Source organism: Miscanthus floridulus, chromosome 12, assembly GCF_019320115.1.
Source record: "Miscanthus floridulus cultivar M001 chromosome 12, ASM1932011v1, whole genome shotgun sequence".
NCBI lineage: Eukaryota > Viridiplantae > Streptophyta > Magnoliopsida > Poales > Poaceae > Miscanthus > Miscanthus floridulus.
Window position 1 is genome coordinate 33,520,587 of NC_089591.1, and position 22,800 is coordinate 33,543,386.

At 43.2% G+C, this 22,800-nt stretch overlaps 1 protein-coding gene across 1 annotated transcript; it reads left to right on the top strand.

Moving 5' to 3' along the window:
• Positions 1-9,100: 9,100 nt before the first annotated feature.
• On the top strand, positions 9,101-13,351 carry LOC136496870 (protein NUCLEAR FUSION DEFECTIVE 4-like). Its single transcript, XM_066492638.1, has 3 exons — positions 9,101-9,537; positions 11,677-12,539; positions 12,650-13,351. Exons 1-3 carry the CDS (start codon positions 9,202-9,204, stop codon positions 13,158-13,160), a joined length of 1,710 nt encoding a protein of 569 aa, XP_066348735.1. The 5' UTR covers positions 9,101-9,201; the 3' UTR covers positions 13,161-13,351.
• Positions 13,352-22,800: the final 9,449 nt, after the last annotated feature.

The window sequence follows — 22,800 nt, forward strand, 5'->3', positions numbered from 1 at the left end:
TGTTTTGAATCTCGGGACAAGATTCTTTTAAGGGGGAATGTTGTAACACCTCTGGTGTTACAAGCTTGCTTAGCACCTAGGTTGAGGTCAATGGAAAACAATTTATATAAACAAAAATAAAATATAACTTGTGTGTAGTACTTAAATAGAGATGATGAGCAAGTGGTGTAGTTGAAAATGTAACTTTAATTTTTGGAAAATAAACATGTTAACTAATGTTCTTGGGAGCTCCAAAAATCAAATTGGGAATTAAAAGAAACCTTTTCGTTAAGTCGGCAAAGATCTGAACTTATGTTAAAGTACTATTTTTGGTGAGTTACATTGAGCAAAATAGTTAAAAGGTGCTTAAATGTTTTGCTTCGATGGATTAGTATGTAGTATGGTCTATTGAGTGAAATATTCATTGGTTGAAATTAATAAGGTTTAGACATATTAAAAAATTGCAACAAAAGTGCTAATGGTTGTTAGTTCTAACCGAACCATGCCCTCTTCTAAGTCTAGAAATGATAGTAGACCATGCCGTTTTGACACTCAAATTCTAACCAAATTATTTAAACACTAATTGCATGTTCTTGTACTGTTGGTTGCCTCGAAGTGTGTACTTGAGAATGGCTTAGGTGGTAGTGGTGTTGGGTGTCACGATAGGGGAGTTAGTTGAACCTCAACTATGATGGTTAGTGACTTTTGCTATGCTTTGAAATGTGTGCATGTCACCTAGGGTAGCCATTCAAACTGGGTTTGTGGTCACCATGGGCACAACATGGTGGCACCGGGGTCACATCACGACCAAGCCACATCGCCAGCCCGTGCATGCGCCAGGCCCATGCCGCGCTGCGCCTAGGTCTTGTGTGGCCCAACTCGGCTAGCAGTGGTCTGGTCACCTGGCCATGGTGTGCGTGTGCCAACGCCAGCCACTGAACCATGCGTAGGGCCATGGCAGAGCTATGACTGTGACCACCTTGCCGTCGTGGCGCTCATCCCACCTTTCATCCTACCTACCGCGTCAAGTCTTTGTACGTGTGCTGCTGCCGTCGTACCCTGGTCGATGACCCCGGTCACTATGGTGATGAGATGTTTCCCTGCCTCGTCCGCTAGCCAACACCGGTGAGCCCCGCTAGGGTCTTATGGCTCCATTCAAGCGCGTTGCGCCAAGCCTATGAACCGTCACCTGTGCGCACGTGTTTGAGCTACCGCCATCAAATGGAGCCACCCTGTCTTAATCCACCACGCTCAGGTGCACTCTCCATGGCATGACCATGGCTAGAGCTCTGCCTTTCTGCATTCCATTTCACCTAGCTCAGGGCTTCATAGTTCGATTCCTCGAACCAGTAGGTAGCATAAGAAGGCAAATAGGTGTCCCATCTTTCCCTTGCCCGGTCGAGCGCTACTGACCGCAAATTTAGCGTTTTGCTAGCCGCCGGCCATGGGCGCCGCCGCAGCCAGTGGATCGGTTGTAAGTCTCAATCCGTGGGGGAAAGAACCCAATTGGTGGTATTTCTAGACTCATGTTGATCCACTCTAGCTGGTGCCCGTGACATGTTGGCTTGGTTTCTCATCATGGGTGCGATGACATGACAGTGCCACGCTCGAAGAGCCACCGCCTGCTTGGTCGCACATGGCTAGACTACCCCAGCGCTCCCCTATTTCAACCGTCATTGGAGCGTTAACCATGTTGAGCTATTGATGCTTCTCTGCCACCTCTACCCTTCCAAGAGTGCGTAGATTCATCGGAATAGGCACGCCGCCGCTACGGCTAGCCGCTCACCGCTGTCGCTCCTAGCAGTATGCTGCTGAGTTCCCAACCGCCATCCATGTTTGTGGGTTTAGCCATAGATGGTGGTCAGCCCTTTATTCCTGTCGCAGCGGGTCTAGCTCGTCCGACATAACCATTGGTGTGCCACGCCGTCGCACGTGGGTATGCTGGGACTGCCCCATTGCGAAGGTAACATGTTCTAAGGTCCTTAATGTAAAACACATCTCTCATGCAATAGTGATCAGAGGTGCTGCGTAATAATTGGATAGTTCGGGGGTTCTTATGCAAAAGACGAGCACACGCGCGGGCCTTCTGGTCTTGGGACACGTTGGGCCCTCGCGATGCGCGTGGCCGCCCCCGCGCTGGGTTGCCGGTCTGAATTGGTTGCCACTAGCCCTTTTTCTTTTCTAAGCATTTTTCAATTTAGTTTCTAAGGCAAACTTATAAATATAAATTTATGTAGTTGACCAAAAAAATTGTGAAACTAATTTTGTTAGGTTCCTAAAATCATGATCTATCTGCTAGTATATCATGTTCATATAGTTTCATAGTATTTTCAGGAGTTATCTAATTAAATTGAGATGCTTAATATTATTAAGATATAAACTTGTAGGAATTTTTGTGATAAATTGGCAATAGTGTTGTCTCAAAAACTTTAACAGTGAATTCTTAACATTATTAGGTGCTCACCGTAATTTTTGTAGTTCCATAATAATTAGTTTGCTAAGGTAGATAATGAGCCCTAGTTCAAATGTATATATATATTAAATTAAGGAAATGCCAAAACACCTTTGGATCGTAGAACTAAAACACTTGCCAGGGAACAACACCTTGCTCGACAATGTGGATGCGTAGCCTAGTGCGTTAGTTGTTTAATCTAGCTTATTAGCTTGAGCGGCGTAATCGTATTTTTCGATTGTCGTTGATTATCTATGTGTCTACATTGCATCCACGAATATCATAATAGGAACAACTATAGATCGTGGAGATGATCGGAGTAGCACAAAAGATGGTGCCTTGATGATCGTGTCACCATGATGGAATGCTCACTTTTGGTTATATCTTACCCAGGCATGTCCCGGTGCATATCCCCTATTATTCTGCACTTTATCTTATGCTTGTGCATTAAGTTTTGAGGAACAACACCTTATGCTATGAGTCTTACAAGTATGTCAGTATCGTATAGATTGCTATGCTATAGAATCCGGTAGAAGTCAAGTGATTACCTGTCACTCGCGAGAGATAGGAAAGATATTATTGTTGTTATTATCATATTACTATCACATGGAATATATATATATATATATATATATATATATATATATATATATATATATATATATATGGAGAGTATATTCAGTAGCCAGCTACAAAATAAATTTTATATATATATATATATATATATATATATATATATATATGGATGAGAATTTAGAATTGGAGACTGGGCGGGACTGTGCTTGGATTTGGATTTGGACTTTGTTAGGCAACCGAGCGAGGCTATGGACGGTAGTTAGGTCACAGACTTATTATCCTGAGCATATACTTGTTTATGGGAGCGAGAAGACTTGTTGATCTCTTATCATGGGCTCCTGCTCTTTCCAGACCAATAGATTGGAGGCGGAGAAAGATAGAGGTCTAAGCACCATGTTGAGACCAGATCTCAAGTGTGGGAGATTGAAGTCTAAATTTGGATGGGGACCTGGACCTCTTGACAGAAGTGAAATGGGTTGGTCTTGTTTGTGCCTGGGGTACAAGCGAGGCGTGTGTTTCGGGGTACCCAGCTGGGATACATTGATTTGCGAATCGCCGTTTCTTTTGAGACGGTACGACTTAGCTATGGTCTAGCACTGTAGTAAGAACTAGAATATGAAAGGTGATAAAATAGTTCTGATTGCTTACCACATGCTTGAAAGTAGCATAGGTGCTTAACTAGAATTATTAGCTAATTAACTAAAAATAACTGCTAAAAACTCTAAACATAAGGATGCACTATTAGTAATGCTTCATGTAAATGCAAATAACCCACAAGCCAAATAAGCCTTGCATACCATTGGAGTCTTTTATTTTTCTCCTGTCGGGTAAGTCTTGCTGAGTACAATCGAGTACTCAGGGCTTTATTTCCCCTGTTGCAGGTGACCTATGGATGGTAGACGATTTTTGTGTGTGGAAATCTCCTAATGGGCTCAGAGAGAATTTCTTTCACGCTATGACCATAGTGTTTATTTATAACCCTCACTAAAAATTTTTAGAAGAAAAGTTTTATGATTCATCATTAATCTTTTCTGCTGTAATTCTGATCATATGTTGTTCTCCGTTGCAAGATAAAAATATAACAAAAAATGTATAAACTATTTTACATGTAAAACTGTCTTAATTTCGCTATTGCATTCAACTTGTTTAAGTACTCTAATGTTGTAATAAAGCAATGTAAGAAATTGTTAAGAATGTTGTAAGCTTTATTCTGTCGTTTATAATTCTAATGGAAAAATGTGGATTTTTGAGTTCTCTCTTGAGGTGTGCTCGACGGAACAACACGATTTAATGCACTCTCTTGGGTACTTAGTGTCTAATGGAAGGACAAGTACTCTTTGGAGGGATATTAGATTAGGCGGTTCTACCACAGTCGAGAGCATGGATTATTTTGTTATTGTTTAACTAAAAAAATGTGTTTCGTGATTTATTCTTTTAATTGTCACTTCTCTTAACCATCAAATACTTGATTTTTTATTGGAGATAGGTAATTTTGTCATTATTTGACTATAGAAAAAAAATTGTAAACCATGTCTGGTGATTTGTCTTTTTAATTGTCACGTTTTCTATCAGTTAGGCTAGTTGATTTTTATTATTCCAGCTGTGTTGGTTGTGTCCAAACAGCGGACAAGCAAAGGGAGGGGAACAATATATCTATAATTGATTTCCCATCAGCATATGCGTCGCCTGAGATGAGACTAAATTTCAGACACCTGATTAATAAATAGCACGTCCCATAATTTTCTAAATTTATATTGTATTTTTAAAGTTACATAAAAATACTATACATACTACTATTTTATTAAAGTCCAGAATGTTACGTACTTATTACGTTGATATAAGCTGACATCGAAATACTCCATTCCAGCGGAAAACTAGAATGGCCTCAGGTGCGATATTTAAGCAGTGTAGTTGTGGAGTACCACTATAAAGTACCGAGCTTATGAGTATCTATAAAACCTTGCTATTCTTCTTCGAACCATTTATTTTGCGGCGGGCTCCGGCGTCTCAACATGGAGTACCTTTATTCAAGTCGGTGATAACTGCGCTGTTTGCTCGAACTTATCAGCCTGAGTTATCAGTCATAAAATAATATTTTTCTCCCACAATAAATCAGTTTCAGCCACCTTATCCGCCGCAGAAAGCTGAACAGAGTTGGCACAGTGATTAGCATAGTACAATGAACAGTGTTTGCCACAGTTTGCTACATATTAACCGAATAGCGGAGGAGGCAGGGATTCATTCCTGCATGAGGGTTAATACGTATATATATTTGGAACACGATATTTTTTTTCTATGGTATTTTCTATAAACTTAAATTGAAATAATTTATGTCCATTCATGTGAAATTTCTATGTTCCAATGCCAACCTTCGTAATTTTTTATGTCTAATTTAACTATGTTTATGCTCTGTTTTTTCAAGATCCTTAGAGGAGTGCTAAAAAATAAAATACTATAGATCAAGATTTTTCTAGCAGTATGGTCAACATAAAAAAGAAATATAGACCCGCAAAGTGATCTATCATTTGTCAACTCAAACAGCACCAATGTTTAGATATTCAAAACTTTGACATTCAAAATAAATGCTATAGATAAAGATTTTTGTAGCAGTATGGTAATATAGACCGGCAAAGTGATCTATCATTTGTCAACTCAAAGAGCACGGAGGTTTAGGTATTCAAAACTTAGACATTCAAAATAAATGTTTATTAACTAAGTGGTTGTTTGAGTTGTGTAATTAAGATGGTATGTGGCAACAACTTCTCCGGAATAAATATATTAAAGACAAGATTTTAACACAGGTTTCCAAAATGATAATGATACCCTCAGGGCGTTCGTCCTTTTCCAGACAGGACCGACTTGCCTGCCCGTGCGCCCATGCCTTGCGCCGCACACCCTCGGCCGTGCCTCGCGCCATGCGCCCCCGCCCGCCTCTCGCGCCTCACGTCATGTGCCTAGAGGTGGACATCTTCTACGACAACCATATCCAAAACGAGCCTTCATTGGAGGGGAGCAAGTAGATGAGCACATGTAGAAACAATATGTTTCATGTGTTTCAAATGTATGTTGCATCTGTTTTATCTGGATGTTTCAAAAGTAGATCTGTTGTTGCATATGTTGCAATGACTATACACGTATGTTGCAAGTGTATGTTTCAAATGTTTCAGCTGTTTCAAACGTATGTTGCAAGTGTTTTTATCTGGATGTTGCATATGTTGCAATGGCTATACAGTGTGTTGCAAGTGTATGTTTTAAATATTCTAGCTATTTCAAACGTATGTTGCAAGTGTTTTATCCAGATGTTGCATATGTTGCACTGGCTATACATGTATGTTGTAACTTGCAAGTGTATATTTTAAATATTTCAGCTGTTTCAAACATATGTTGCAAGTGTTTTATCTAGATGTTGCATATGTTAAAGTGGCGGAAGCGTACATTAGTAATGTTTTCATCTATTTTGGACATATGTAGCAGCAAATGCTTTATGTTGCAAATGTTGCATGACCAGGCGTGGGAAGTGGGTGCAGACGGAGGTGGTCCCCTCGAGCGTGCGCGCTGTAACGTCCAGTCCCGACATACATGGCCCAGGCCCACTCTTCCTAGGAGTGGTCCCACCCGCGTAGCAACCCGCTTGAACTTTCGTCCTCGCTTCGTTCAAAACGGTTAACCGAAGGTTACTACGCGTCCTTGGCCCTGGTATTTAAGTCGATCCGGCGATTTCAGGATTTCCACTAAACTTTGGTTGCGCAGTGTTTTCGCGGTGCTACAGCCCGCGTGAACAGTACTCCGAATTTGGCCGGCCCGTTTTTGGGTCAACAGTGGGTTGGTGAACAGTTGCCTGGAGTCCAGCTGCTACAGCGCCCGACACCCTCTGCTACTGTAGCACCGGCCCATACTGAAATTTAATTGGGCCCACTTTGGCCCATTAGGATGTTACAATCATCCCCCTAAAGATTCGACGTCCCCGTCGAATGCCAGATCAGCTTACCCTTTCGGGACATTTAATCCAGGATCCTCCTCTCTTCAACACGTTTGTGTGGCCCCGTGCCGTGTATGTGTATGCCATGCCGTGTCCACGACGGGCCCATGCACACAACATACCCGCGCAGTCGTCCCCACGTGCCCGTGAAACCTCGAGAGTCGGCTCTGATACCAAATGTAACGTCCAGTCCCGACATACATGGCCCAGGCCCACTCTTCCTAGGAGTGGTCCCACCCGCGTAGCAACCCGCTTGAACTTTCGTCCTCGCTTCGTTCAAAACGGTTAACCGAAGGTTACTACGCGTCCTTGGCCCTGGTATTTAAGTCGATCCGGCGATTTCAGGATTTCCAGTATGGTACTAAACTTTGGTTGCACAGTGTTTTCGCGGTGCTACAGGTTCGGTGAACAGTAGCCTGGAGTCCAGCTGCTGCAGTACCCGAGTAGCACCGGCCCATACTGAAATTTAATTGGGCCCACTTTGGCCCATTAGGATGTTACACGCGCGCAGGAAGAGAAGCGGGTGCGACGGCCCCCACATGCATGCGCAGGCGCATGCGTACCATAGCAGCAGCCAGGGCCGGGCCAGTAGGCACATCAGCAGTAGTGCACGGCGACAACAGCAGCAGCGCGCGAACAAGTGCGGCAGCAGCGTGCTGGTGGGCAGCCAGGAGCTACATCATGCGCTGTGGGGCCCGCCCAGGCAAAGTAGGAGGTGGAGGCGCGGTGCACGTGTCCGTTGGCCGCATGCATGGAGGGAAGTGAGTCGCATGCGCTGTTTCCCGCTAGGCAGTAGGCGCAGGCGTTCGGATGGACGCCGCGTCCGGACGTCCAGCGCTAGTTTTTTCCGTTTTCAAAAGGGCCGGTGATTCTCATTTTTGGATGAGTTTTAATAGGAGTGAAGGACTGATTCTTAGGACTGATTCTTCTAGGAAAATTTAAACTAGGTGATATTTCTCATATCAAGTTCTAGGAGTATACCTGGTTAGGTAGGCATCCTCTAAAAGCACCCACTCTTAGTAATGTTTCTCTTAGACAGGCTTTAACAGGGAATAAGTTGTTAGAGTGGAACAATCTCGTAGCAAGAATTGCAAAAAAAAAAAAAAAAAGATGAAAGGGATACCTTTTCTGGCTTTTGAAAAATAATTGTTATTTCATAGTAAATTACATCATAGTCTTATAGGAAATTTGGCATTTAAGGATACCGCTAAAAACTATTTTTGTTGTGGTTCCTAAAGACAGGAGTGATGATATTAACCTAAGATAATTTAGCAAGAAAGAATTGGAGCAAGAACAAATAGTACATGTTTCATTGTAGAGATGAAACAATTGGACACCTCTTCTTTGATTGTACCTATGCTAATTCGTTTATAATGGATGGCACAAAAAAAGGGGGCAAATCAAACAGTACATAGCTATTATAGTATTATTAAGAGGTGCAACCATTTGTTAGACAATATGTCTTACAAAAAGGAAATGATTTTTAACAATTGTCAGCCTAAAACTTTTCTGCAGGTCCTGTTTAGGGAAACAAACTAGCTTCATCTTTGGGCGCTATTACAGTAGCATGAAGAAAACAAGGAGCAAATCTTCTAAGTTCATCGTGTGCTAAGAATATCCTCTATGTAATTCTTTGCTTCATTTGGATGATCGAATAATGTTAGAATTGAATTTTGAGGTGGACATTTTTTGTTTTGTTTTAAGTTAATGTAATAGGTAGTCTGATTCTCGTAGTCATAAGGATGATCATGCTAGAAGTTATTCCTTTATATAAAAAAGAGAGAAGACTTCTTATTAATCGCGGTCTATTTATTCACCTTTTTTTAGGAAAACAGGAGGGTGCAGGCCCTTACTGTGCTCTTATTAAAGTAAAGCAAGTGCTTACAACGAACATTACATGTGAAACATATATATCACAATAAATTGGCGAAATCGTAGTCTGTAGTAGCCTACAACTGTTTGCAAAGGTCACAAACAGGACACGTCGCAATGTCGCAATATTACGCGTGCATCAGATTGTAGATTCTTTTTGCTCTATGCATAATTTAGCATTTATTTATTTACTTAATATATCATTCATAAGCTAGCTTGTCAGCCAAGTGCATTGCGTGAAGTCTCGCCCCAGCTCCAGCAAGCATAAAGACAGTCAACAGAGAGAGAAAAAAACATCCTTTTGTAACAAACGCAGGCGCAGGGTCATTCATTCCCATTTCCCATGGGGAAGCTCGCGGAGAGGCTGAGGGCCTTCTCCAGGAACCGATGGCTGGTGTTGGTGGCCGCAATGTGGGTGCAGTCCATGGCCGGCGTCGGCTACCTCTTCGGCGCCATCTCGCCGGTGCTCAAGGCCAGCCTCGGGTACAACCAGCGGCAGGTGGCCGCGCTGGCCGTCGCCAAGAACCTCGGGGGCTACGTGGGCGTCGTCGCCGGCACGCTCTCGGCCGCGCTGCCGGCGTGGGCGATGCTGCTCATGGGCGCGGCGCAGAACCTCCTCGGCTACGGCTGGCTCTGGCTCATCGTCGCCAGGCAGGCGCCGCCGCTGAACCTCTGGATGGTGAGTGACATCCTCTGCTTGTGTTGGTTCTTTTTTGGTTGCATGCATCCTCTGCTTGTGTTGCGTTGGTTCTTTTTTTGGTTGCTGTTTGATGAAAAATGGAATCTTCTATATATCATTACTGCTTTATTATTCATTGGCTGATGATCACTCTATTTTGTGTTTATTAATTCATCAATAAGCTAGTGTTATGAGGATCTATTACTCTTTTAAAATTGAACTTTGGATACGAGACGTGTTTCTAAATTACAGCGCAGGCTGTCAATTTTGTTGTCTGCCAAATTGCTCCATTCCTCGGGGACAACCGTTAAGATTGGTAAAAGCAAGTCCATCGCATATACGAGGAGCATGTTAATAATGAACAAAAATTCTTAAGCTTTCTTCCTTGTTGTGCTCAAAATGGTTAGTTCTTCAGAAGTGATGCTACCTCTCGGTCCGAAAACCCTAATGATGAGACGATGCAACTTATGTTAGAATGGTCTGTCTAAAGTCTGAACGGGAATAATAGTGATGATGATTTATGAGTTCTATAATCAGATGCTTGCTTCTCAAATTGACCAACTCACATAGATGTGCATTCCTCTCAACTATTATTTAGGTCGTCTTTGTCGATCACTTATGTGGGGGTCATATACAAATCTCTTTTTTTTATGGTTGTGCTACCACGCTCCGTCCAACCCCCTACAGGGACAGCTAACCGCTGCTACCTTTATTTGTCCATATTCAAATTGTTACCATCCTGAAATTTAGCATCGGAGATGTTAGGGTCTTATTGGATCCCATGAGTTAACAAATTGCTAAAGTTTAGCTTTTAAGGATCCAAACAAGAGGACTAATGGGTGGGCTAAAGGGTAGCCAAAATCCACTTATAGTTGTTACTTCACTAGTCCTTCAAAACCAACTGTCAAGGGGCTAAAAGTGCTATATCTCATATTCTCTCTCCTCTCACTTCCTATGTTATTAGCCCATGATCCAAACATATATAGGCTAACAACTAGTTGGCTAACTTTTAGATGGCTATTGCTTAGCCATGACTAACAACTATTCCTAATCCATCCAAAGACAGTTCGCTATGTTGTGTGCCTAGTAGAGAGCTGTCTGTCTCGGTCTGCTTATGGGGTAACTAGCAGATCATCATAGTTTTGTCTCCTGCTACATTGTTGTTGTCAATGTGATCAAAAGCACTTTATGTGACTCACATATAGTAAATTCAGTACACGTTAGGTGGATGGTGGAAACCGTATTCTAAACGATTGACTCACATACATATAAGTGGCTGAGTTCAATGCCTGCTTAGCACTTAGTGATCTCACGCAAATCATGTACTACTATCAAGTTTAACTTTCTGTGTTGGATGCGCACATGCACAGTGATCTCTTTAGAGTTGGAGAAGATGAAGCCGAAGTGCCAGCTCGAATTGGGCAGAACAAAGCAAGGAACCCTAAAAAGTTTGAGGATAGGATTTTTTTTTAAAAAAAAAAACTCGGTCGGTGGGGATTACCACCCCCACAACATTTCATTAAAAAGAAAAAAACTCAGCCTTCATCGGACCAAAACCACCTGAACCCTGGTAGTACAGAACCAACTTTAGGTTGTCAATGAGGGACTCATTTTGCAACCCAGCCTAACAATTCGTCCCCATGAGGGATCCAACCGGGGCTGCTAGGGTGCTACTTACGACTTACGAGCGCCAACCACTGGCTGGAGTCCTGTTCGCTTGAGCATAGGATTTGATGGAGAGAATCAGCAAATCCTGTTTTGTTTTCATATTCCTTGCATCTCCCCTGGTTTTTTATCCCTGAGTTAGCTTGGATACTACTTTTAAATAAATTTATGTTTTCCTAGATGAGATTTACATAATTCATCCAATTCATACCTTGCTTTCTTTTGCTTTGTTTAATGAAGCCATCTACTTCTGAATTGTCATGTTTGCACGTAAGAAAATCAAGAGAGGAAAAAATGGTACAGGCATGAGCTTCTGATAATTAAACTTGAGCAATACAATCCACCGCTATCCATGATTCCTTACAAAATTGGGAACCTTTAATGTTTTTTAAGTGTTCATTTCACCACGTTCAAATGAGCGAAGCAAAGATATATGGAACCTAACATATGATTCTTCATTGTTTTGTTATTCAGATGTGCGTTCTCATATTCATTGGAAACAACAGCGCCACATACTTCAACACAGCTTCGCTCGTGACATGCGTCCAGAACTTCCCGAGGAGCAGGGGCCCAATGGTGGGCATCCTGAAAGGATTCCTGGGCCTAACCAGCGCTATTCTGACACAAGTCTACACAGTAATGCACACAACAGACCAGGCTTCGCTTATCTTGATGATCGCTGTTGGTCCATCGCTGGTTGCCATTGCTATGATGTTTGTTATCAGGCCAGTTGGAGGTCACCTGCAGGCGCGTCCATCTGACAAGAATAGCTTCGTGTTCATCTACACCATATGCCTGCTTCTCGCCTCATATCTTGCTGGTGTCAAACTAGTCCAAGATTTCCTGCAACTGTCTGACGATATGGTAGTTTTTCTCACTGTGATTCTGTTCGTCCTTCTTGTTTCGCCGATCGCGATCCCTGTGACCTTGACGCTAATGTCGAAAACTGAGTATCCGATTGGAGAGGCCCTCCTATCTGAATCTGAACCACTAACAGGAGAGGGAAGCACTTCACAAGATGCACAGGCCATTTTAAGTGAGGTGGAAGACAAGTGTGGGGACATTGACGCAGCATTGCCTCCATCTAAAAGGAGGAACAGGAGACCACACCTAGGGGAGAACTTCACCATGATGGAGGCACTGGGGAAGGCTGATTTTTGGCTTATCTGGATGTCATTTTTGCTTGGGTCAGGATCAGGGCTGACAGTGATGGACAATCTGGGTCAGATGAGCCAGGCTGTTGGATTCAAAGATGTGCATATCTTCGTGTCATTGACGAGCATATGGAACTTCCTTGGCCGTGTTGGAGGTGGCTACTTCTCTGAGATCATCGTCAGGTATCAACACTAAGCTAAGACATTACAATTTGATTATCTACCATTCACTTTCAGTCACTTCTTCTGTGTATTTTTTTTCTTCCTGACTGGCTATCTCGTGTTTTAATCAGGCAACTTGCGTATCCAAGGCACATAGCACTAGCAGTTTCTCAGATCCTGATTGCTACTGCACATTTCCTCTTTGCTATGGCTTGGCCAGGAACCATGTATATCGGGACCTTCCTGGTTGGACTCGGATATGGAGCTCATTGGGCCATTGTGCCGGCTGCTGTCTCTGAACTTTTCGGCATAAAACACTTTGGTGCAATGTACAATTTTCTCGCTCTAGCAAACCCCACAGGATCCCTTATCTTCTCAGGCCTTATTACGAGTACCCTGTATGATTATGAAGCTGAGACACAAGCTCACCAACATCGTCAGGTCATGGCATTGGCGTCTCCAAGGTTGCTTCACAATGCAGGCTTTTTTGCTGATGGACTCAAGTGTGAAGGGTCTGTTTGCTTCTTTGTCAGCTCTCTGATTATGTCGTTGCTGTGCGTTATTGGAGCCGGCTTGAGCCTCATCATTGTTCACAGGACCAAGCGGGTTTACGCTCATCTATATCGGTCTGTATGCACATGAAATTTTTCATATAGATGAAAATTTTCATATAGATAGATAGAAGAATGGAAATCCTGATGCTACTGTTCTATGTACCTTAATATTCTTGGCCCCCCTCCCCCCCAAAAAAGTTACATATATGATTGTATATACACAAAGTTAAGTCTATCTGTAAAGTTGCATTTTAAGAACCACCGTTCCGGGAGGTGATCCGCAATGGTCTAAAACAGCTCTCTATTCTCCAACTAGCACGAGAGAAATTGGAGTAGTAGATTAGCGCATAGGCTACTGTTTTTTTCCTATTGTTTCTTCATATTTTCATTGACGTACACTCCCATGTAAATATTTATACATTGCTTCCTACTAAATGAAAAATAAAGGACCAAGAAAGACAACCAGAGGAGATGAATGGAAGCCAATTCAAAATTTCTTCTGAAATAGCCTCTGTCCCAAAATCACCCTTTGAAACACCAAACCTCTCAACAGTGATGCCCTCGAGCCAACTGCTGGCTGGATGTTTTTGGTGAAGACCAAAGATCACACTCTGGACACCACAGCAGCGGAAAACCAACACGCCACAACGAAACCTGAAACGGAGCTCTCAACTTCAATCACGATGAAGCAAGAGTCCGACTCAAAACCCTCCACGCCAATGGGTAACTAGAGAGTTGAGAAACCTTTCTGAGCACAACTGGGAACCCACGGAACAAGCGGATCTCGAAACGGACCAAAAGAACTCCAAAACACACAAGACGTCGCTGCAAACCGCAGGAAATCTGGCTAGGCCGGTTTGCAACACGACCAAGCCTGATATTGCAACACTGCCAGTCAAATCCACCTAAGCTGGCTCTGCATCACGTCTAGGCCGGTTCTGCAACATCACTGCACTGAAACTGCAACATAATCCAGCTAATCTGGTTCTTCAATCTGGCTTGGCTGGTTCAACATTTTCCAGCAGCCCATGAAAATCCTCCAAAAGTCAAAAACGATTTAAACAAACTCCGATGGACTTCAAATTTTGTAGAGATATTTCTAAGGATGTTGTGGATGTATTCCATAGAGGTCAACACCCAGAAACTCATGAATCGCTGCTAATCTAAAATCCATCAAAGATGTTGGGTTTTTCTCAAATTTCCTCCTAAGGGTGGATTTTCGTGCTCAAGATGAGTTTGACCAAATTACTTAGCAGATATGTTCATCTAGGGTCCTTGCATGTATCCAAGCCCTCAGAACAACTCTTAAGACCGTAGGAGCTCAAAATCTAAAGAAACGGAGAAGGGAGTGAAGCCAGAGAAGATAAACCAAAACCAACTCAAAGCAAGAACATAGACTCAGATCTTAGAGGACATGATTTCTTTATTGCTGAAGATCAACCAGATCTAGGTCTTATAGAGGAAAGATTAAACATAGAAAAAGTATCAATCTCTCACACTGTGAATCTCAACAACAGTAAACTAGGAAACTAGAGAGTGGGAAAACCTAGAGAATGACAACCGGAGAGATGGGCACTATTACACAATCCCTAACATGCCCTTAAATATTTTGGCCGAACCACTTAACCCAGGGGTAAAATGATCCAACTTGAGATCCAAGCATTTGATGGCCACGGGCTCTTCACGACATTGCTTCATCTCGATGCAAGCTTTGCGATGACACCTTGTTCCCCCTTCCGTTCCCGCCGGAACTCCAATCAAGTTTTGAGGCCTAAACCCAAAAACCGTCTACCGGTGGTTTTGAGGCCCAAACTACCAACCCCCCTAGAGAAGCGTATCCACTATGCCTCCTCCACGATCTCGACATATATATGTCACCATCGTCATCAACCACCCAATCACCAAGTCCTCTTGCCCCTCCGTTTGACTTGGTCAACTGCCGTCTTGACTTGGTCAACATAGTCTACTCCTCATGTGCTCTTGCTTGTTGATGTCCCCAAGTGTCAGCCACCCGCGATAAGTCTTCTGGCCATCTTGGCCCCTTGGTCCAAGCCTCACGTCCGTCCTTCATCGCTCCTAGTCCATCGACACAGCACGTCTCTACTTGACCTTCTCTGTGTGTGTCGACCGTCTCTGTGCTCTACACCTGCACACCGGCAAAGCCAAGAGACATGTTGTACACACATGGTCACGCCATAGTTAGTCTCTAAACTCAACCAAAGCCGATCATCTCCCGATAATCACTCATCACAACTGGATAGACAATGACATATATCAACCTCGTGTTCGTAAAAAAACTTTGCCAGTTTGTGCAAAAAAAAAGAACTGTCAAGCAGGGACATCTCTACAATGTTAAAGGCCCTTGGGCAAGGAAGATGGCAAGGGCTTATTAAATTTTTTTTGAGCACTCAATAAATGCTTTTAGAGAATATCTAACATAAAAATTTTATGGTGCTTGAGAAAAATAACAGCTGTTCCTTCGGTGAGATCTAATGGTTGAAAAATAACGAGAACACACTGGAAGAAACTTTAGCTGTGGATTGGAACCTAAAATCACTGGACCAAACACAGCAACAAATGTCTAAAATTGAATGAAACAATCGAGATCGAGAGCTCGGCGGACCTCGACAACATGATTTTCTCGGCGGGATCCACCTTCATCTTCGGCTTTTGGATCTGCACTGCCGATGACGACGGCCAACTTCAAAGCCGTCTCATGGAGATCCCGATGTCTCAAGCTTCTCCAGCAGCTTCAACAACTACGCTGGATCTTCTCGCCACGGAATTTTCACGTCTTTCGATTTCCAATCCAACTCGGACTCGGAAGGCAGTGGAGAACCCACTCAGACACGAGCGATCTGTCCGGGTTAGAGATCCCATCTGATGTTCGCATCGAAGACCCAAATTGTTTTCCACTCGGACTCAAGAATTCAACTTCAATCTATCAAGATACAATCAGCTACCTTATGCAGTCGGAGCAAGAGATCCCATTGATTGACGGGAGCCCATAAGGGCTTAGTCTTATCTATCACACCCTAGGGAGGCATCGTTCACTGGTCGGGTGCTCGACCCAGTACTTCTTCTTCGGATCCTTCTCGTCTAGTCGGCATGGTGGAGCTCCTGCCCTATCAGGACGACGGTACTCTTCCAGCTGATAACAATCACGGTTCCATAGAGATCTTGAACAGCGTGACGACTGCAGAGTCTGGGACGCACTCGGCACCAAGACATTCCAGAGAAGTCTTCATGGCCGTCAACCCACCTCAGATCCCTATGCCATAGGCTCCAGATATTCAAGAAGGAGAGGAGACTTTGTCTAACATCTCCCCGGATCCCCAGCACCTGACGGGGAGACTGACAAGCAGAAGGCGGCTAGGGAAAGGAAGAAAAGAGCACAACAGGCTCGTCGTAACCGTGCCCACCATCACAAGGAAGAGTGGGAGCGGTACTAGGCATCCTGCCGAGAAGTTGAGCGGCATTGCTTGGCTGCAGAAGCCGAGTATGAGCAACGTTAACAGGATCAAGAAAAAGAACGGCAACGTTGAGAGCGTGACGCCTTCAGGGCATTTGCCTCATGCAACCTCGACGCCGACTTCATGGAAGTAGCTGGCCATAGGTTTTTTACTACACCCTATGCCAATGTCTATGCCCTAGCAAATGAGCTAGTTGCTATAGAGAACCCAACCGATGATCAACGACGCCTCAAGGTCATACTGGAATCTATAGCCCTACAGATGCAAGCAGCTAGGGGGGCGTCCGCCGCCGCTTACCCTTCTCGAGGGCTAGATCCGCGCCCTCCCGCCAATTCTCGGCAAGGGGCCGCGCCACGAGTACCAGCCCTGTCACGTCTAGGGCCGCAAGGTAACCAGAACAAGCATCATGGGGCTGCGCAGTCAGCCTACCGTCATCAGGGACATAACTATAACAATAGGGAAGGCAGAGGCGACTACGAGTACAGTACAGGGAAGCCGGCATCTCGCCGGACAGATTCCCATGTTTCTCGGACAAACTCCTTTTTGTTCGGCTTTTCAAGCCGTCCAACCACTTCAAGTACGACGGGAAGACAGCGCCCAATCAATGGTTGCGTATTTACTCTCAGTCCATCGAGTTGGCTGGTGGCGATGATATCAAAGTTCTATATTTTCCCATGGCACTCGAGACTGCGCCACTCGCCTAGTTTGACAAGCTACGACCCAACTCCATTGATACTTGGGAACAACTCCCGCGCAAGTTCTGTGAAAATTTTTGTGGCATCCTTACCCACCCAAGCACTCCGATCGAGCTTGGAACGTGCAAACAGAAACCAGGCGAGACATTCCAGGAATATTTATCGCCGTTATGCAGAGTTACGAGCCCAAGTCTGCGACATCACAGACCTGTAAAGTTAACATTAAAAATTGGAAGAGCTTTTTTTTTGGTAAAGCCAGATCTGTGAAGTTACTTTTGAAAGAAATGATCGTGTGACGGTTTATCATTTTCAATCTGTGGACCGCTGGCATTTACTCTTCATCAGCTCAAAATCCCAATGTCTTCCATCACACAGTAATCACTTAGTTGCACTTAAGCATTCCAGACTCTAGGAATATATTTACCGTAAGTTAAGCTTTTCAGGCCTGTTTGGAATGCAAAACTTTCACAAGAATCAGTTACATTTCACAAGAAAAACACATGAACATATAAATTTTGTCACGTTCCAAACAGAGACCCTTGTATATAAATCTATGTAAAATATCTGCATATAATATATAAATTTTCAATTTAACGTATATATTTGTATAGTTATTGCTAATTAAATTAATGTTATAAAACTTTGATTAACCAGTGTAAACTAGATGCGAGTTAGCGAATTTCCGTCGTTCATACTTCATAAGCTGTTGCTATTATACTTTCTGAGTCTCTTTTTTGACCATCGTTTAGCTCCGTTTGAGCCTAGTGTACTCCCTGCTTTTTCCTGTCTCCATGCGCTTGGTTTCCATATTCTTGCGAATCGCTCAAAATGCTTCCAAAGCTCTAGGGTCAACGCCGCCGGCCCCGATAGTAGTATAGCAGCATAAAAATCCGTTCTTTTAATGGGAAAAAGAGCGTATAAGACACGTGTACTTGTATTTGAAGACATTTCTTCTTTAGTTTTCAAAGGGAAAAAGAACGTATATGACGTCATCATGACACCTTATGCACGGCGCACGACTCAAGCTCCTAGCACCTCGACGAACCGTTCCTCTTCACCTCGGGCTCCGGCGACGGTGGTGGCAGCACTACTAGAGAACAGACTTTAGAACGATGTTTCAAATTAGCATTAGCCTTAGCATTTTTTTTTGTCCCCAGGACTAAAGGACCCTTTAGTCCCGGTTGGTAATATCAACCGGGATTAAAGGTCCCTGCCCAACGGTCGTCCGCGGGGCAGGGATCTTTAGTCCCGGCTGGTATTACCAACCGGGACTAAAGGTTTACCTTTAGTCCCGGTTCGTAATACCAACCGGGACTAAAGCTTTTAGTCCCGGTTTGGGTAATTCCCCGAGAATAAAGATTAATCTTTAGTCCCGGTTTGAACCCCTAACCGGGACTAATTATCCCGGCCTATAATCCAGCTCATTTCTTCCTCCCCGAGCCCGAGCCATTCCATTCAAACTCACCGCCTCTGTTCTTCAGCTTGCTGTTGTTCTTGCTCTCTCCCCCTCCATTGGTGTTGCTCTTCGATTTTGGAGGTAACAAACTTAATCATCTTATGTTTTATCAGTAGCTTATCTCATTTTGCGATGTAGATGCATGTGTAACTTTATATGTTGGACTTTATTATGATTTTATATGTCATTTTTAGCTCAAAATCACATGATGATTTGCATATATGTTTGGATAAACAAAAGTTAAATTAGTTCATCAAAATCACGCCTCGCTCGTCCTCGCTGGAGCACGCACCATCCTCGTCCCCGGTGGCTTACGTGATCTTAGAATTAATTTTTCCATGAAATGAAAAACTTAGAAAATAGTTAGAAAATTGTAGAAAATCCGTACTAGTTGAACTTGCAGACCGTGTTCAGCTTGGCAAGCATGTTCTCTGCCGAGCGGTAACAGACGTCAAGGAGGAGCTTTGATTCTACGAGGGAGAGCGGCAACGGTCGTAGAAGACCGTGTTCCCTTTCTCATAGAATCGGAGCTCTTCCTTAGCAAGTACGGTGCCGTCCGGTGGAGAAATGCTCGCCAAGATGATCACGTAAGCAAGGTCAACTAGTACGGATGGTTATTTATTGAAACATGTTTTTGAGCTATAATTTGATAGATATTTGATAACTTCGGACCTACAAATGTCATCTACAAATGTTACTATCATCGGCAACCTAAACGCCCACGAGCTCGCCGATGTCGAGTAGGTCACTTAGAATTATTTTTTTCATGAAATGAAATACTTAGAAATCATGCCTTTTATTTTTTAGAATTAAATTTTCCATGAAATGAAAAACTTAGAAAATAGTTAGAAAATTGTAGAAAATTCGTACTAGTTGAACTTGCGGACCGTGTTCAGGTCGGCGAGCATGTTCTCTGCCGAGCGGTAACGGACGTCAAGGAAGAGCTTTGATTCTACGAGGGAGAGCGGCAACTATCGTGGAAGACCGTGTTCCCTTTCTCGTAGAATCGGAGCTCTTCCTTGGCCAAGTACGGTGGAGAAATGCTGGCCGAGATGATCACGTAAGCAAGGTCAACTAGTACGGATGGTTATTTATTAAAACATATGAAATCCATACTAGTTTTGTTTAAATATATCATTTTAGAAAATATGAAATTTACACTAGTTTGCAAAAATAAGTATAGAAAGTAGATGACAACTGGTACCGGATCATCGGCCTCTCGTTCGGTTGCGAAACGACTGAGGCCAGAACTCCCTCTCATTATCTGTGGCAAGTGTAAGCAGAAGATTGTGATGGAGTACCGAGTCAAGAGACAGGGACCCAACAAGGGTCGTGTTTTCTACAAGTGCCCGGATCGCGATGTGAGTTTCTTACGCATTTTATCTGTATGGCTAATTGACCTGCTTTTCTTGAATATTTTTGACTAAATAATTTTTGGCTTTAATTACAGTGGAAGGACAATGGATGCGATGGTTGGTACTGGGAGGAAGATTATGCTACATACGTGCAGAATTTGGGTGCGCTTGAGGTAGCGGCTGCTGCTGATGAGGCAGTGAGCCAGCAGGAGAAGCTTATTGATATTCAACAGAAGAATGATTTGTCTATTTTAGTTGCGTACGATCACGAAATAATTATGTTACTGAAATGCATTGTAGTTTTAGTTTGTTTAGTGATAGTTGGGATTGCTTACGTTGTAGCCAGACTTAGTTAATTAATCAACCATGTGTGTGTCATTTATGTTGTGTAATAAAATACTAAATTATGTTCAAGGTTTTCATAATTTGTCGTGTAATACAGATTATGTCACGCCATTGATGTACAATGCCGATCGCCGCTCCCAAGACTTTATTGAGGGCTTGCACTATTTCTTAGGTGTGGCCGAGGCAAATAAGCGGGATGGTTTCATGTGCTGTCCATGTGCCCTATGTAAGAATTTAAAGAAATATTCAAGCTCAATGAGTCTTTATTCACATTTGCTTAAGTCAGGTTTTATGTCAAACTATATATGTTGGACTAAGCATGAAGAAAGCGGGATCATGATGGAAGAAGGTGAAGGGGAAGATTTAGACATTGATGGCATTATTGCTCAGTATGGTGCCTTTGATGATACTACAATGGGGGGGAGATGAAGAAGAGGTAGCGGTAGAAGATGATCTCGGTGATGCTCTTGGCGATGCCATTCGTGATGCACAACAAGAATGGGAAAGTGAAAAAGAGAAAGTTAAGTTCGAGCGCATGCTTGAGGATCATAGGAAGTTGCTATACCCGACGGCCGAAGAGGGGCAAAAAAAGCTGGGTACAACACTGGAATTGCTACAGTGGAAGGCAAAGAATGGTATATCCGACAAGGCATTTGGGAATTTATTGAACCTTATAAAGAAGATGCTTCCGAAGCCAAATGAATTGCCCATCACTACGTACGAAGCAAAAAAGGTTGTCTGCCCATTGAGATTAAAAATTCAGAAGATACATGCATGTCCTAATGACTGCATCCTCTACCATGGCAATGAATACGAGAATTTGGATGAATGCCCGGTATGTAAAGCATCGCGGTATAAGATCAGGCGCGATGATCCTGGTGACGTCGAGGGTGAACAGCGTCCTAGAAAGAAAATCTCTGCCAAGGTTATGTGGTATGCTCCTATAATACCACGCTTAAAACGTTTGTTCAGAAATAAAGACCATGCTAAGTTGTTGCGGTGGTATAAAGAAGACCGTAAGGTAGACAATATGCTAAGACACCCAGCTGATGGGTCCCAGTGGAGAGCGATAGACAGAGAATTTCTAGAGTTTGCAAATGAGGCTAGAAACTTAAGATTCGCCTTAAGTACAGATGGTATGAATCCTTTTGGAGAGCAGAGCACTAGTCATAGCACTTGGCCAGTTACTCTATGTATCTACAACCTTCCTCCATGGTTATGTATGAAGCGGAAGTTCATTATGATGCCGATCCTCATCCAAGGTCCGAGGCAACCTGGCAACGATATTGATGTCTATCTGAAGCCATTAGTTAAAGAACTTCTAGTTTTATGGAACAAACCAGGTGTACGTGTCTGGGATGAGTACAAACAAGAACACTTTGACCTACGAGCAATGTTGTTCGTAACAATCAATGATTGGCCTGCTTTAAGTAATCTTTCAGGTCAGACAAACAAAGGATATAATGCATGCAAACATTGTTTTGATGACCTTGACAGTATATATTTGAAAAGATGTCGAAAGGTCGTGTACCTTGGCCATCGTCGATTCCTTCCGTTGAATCACCAAGTAAGAAAGAAAGGGAAGCATTTTAAAGGTAAGCCAGACCATCGGAAGAAGCCTTATAACCGAACCGGGGAAGATGTACTCGCAATGGTCAAGGATGTGAAAGTAGTATTTAGAAAGGGACAAGGCAGTGAATCTGTTCCTAAAGATGCTAAGGGACACGCACCCATGTGGAAGAAGTCCATCTTTTGGGAGCTACCCTATTGGCAAGTCCTAGAGGTCTGCAACGCAATCGACGTGATGCACCTAACAAAGAATCTTTGTGTGAACCTGTTAGGATTCATGGGTATGTACGGGAAGCCAAAGGATTCACTTGAAGCACGCCAGGACTTGCAGGGCATGAAAGAACGAGACAATCTTCATCCAGAGAAGACAGATGATGGACGTCATTACTTAAGTCCTGCTAGCTACACGCTTAGCAAAGAAGAGAGGGACAGCATGTTCGAATATCTAAGCAGCATCAAGGTCCCATCGGGATTCTCCTCCAATATAAAGGGTATAATAAATGTGCCAGATAAGAAATTCCTAAACTTAAAGTCCCATGACTGCCACGTGCTTATGACACAATTGCTTCTAGTTGCTTTAAGAGGAATTCTACCTCCACATGTACGTCTAGCCACCGTGAAGCTATGTGCATTCCTCAATGCAATTTCTCAGAAGGCAATCAATCTAGTGGAACTAGCTACTCTACAGAATGATGTGGTTCAATGTCTTGTCAGCTTTGAGTTGGTGTTCCCTCCATCCTTCTTTAATATCATGACACACATCCTAGTTCATTTGGTGAAGGAGATTAGTATTCTTAGACCTATGTTCTTACATAATATGTTCTCCTTCGAGAGG

Bases quoted from the DNA above. Each gene is read 5' to 3' on its own strand.
- LOC136496870 (XM_066492638.1), top strand. From the start codon at position 9,202: ATGGGGAAGCTCGCGGAGAGGCTGAGGGCCTTCTCCAGGAACCGATGG. The intron at 9,538-11,676 runs GTGAGTGACATC...TTTGTTATTCAG, and splicing joins CGCCGCTGAACCTCTGGATG to ATGTGCGTTCTCATATTCAT. The intron at 12,540-12,649 runs GTATCAACACTA...TGTTTTAATCAG, and splicing joins TTCTCTGAGATCATCGTCAG to GCAACTTGCGTATCCAAGGC.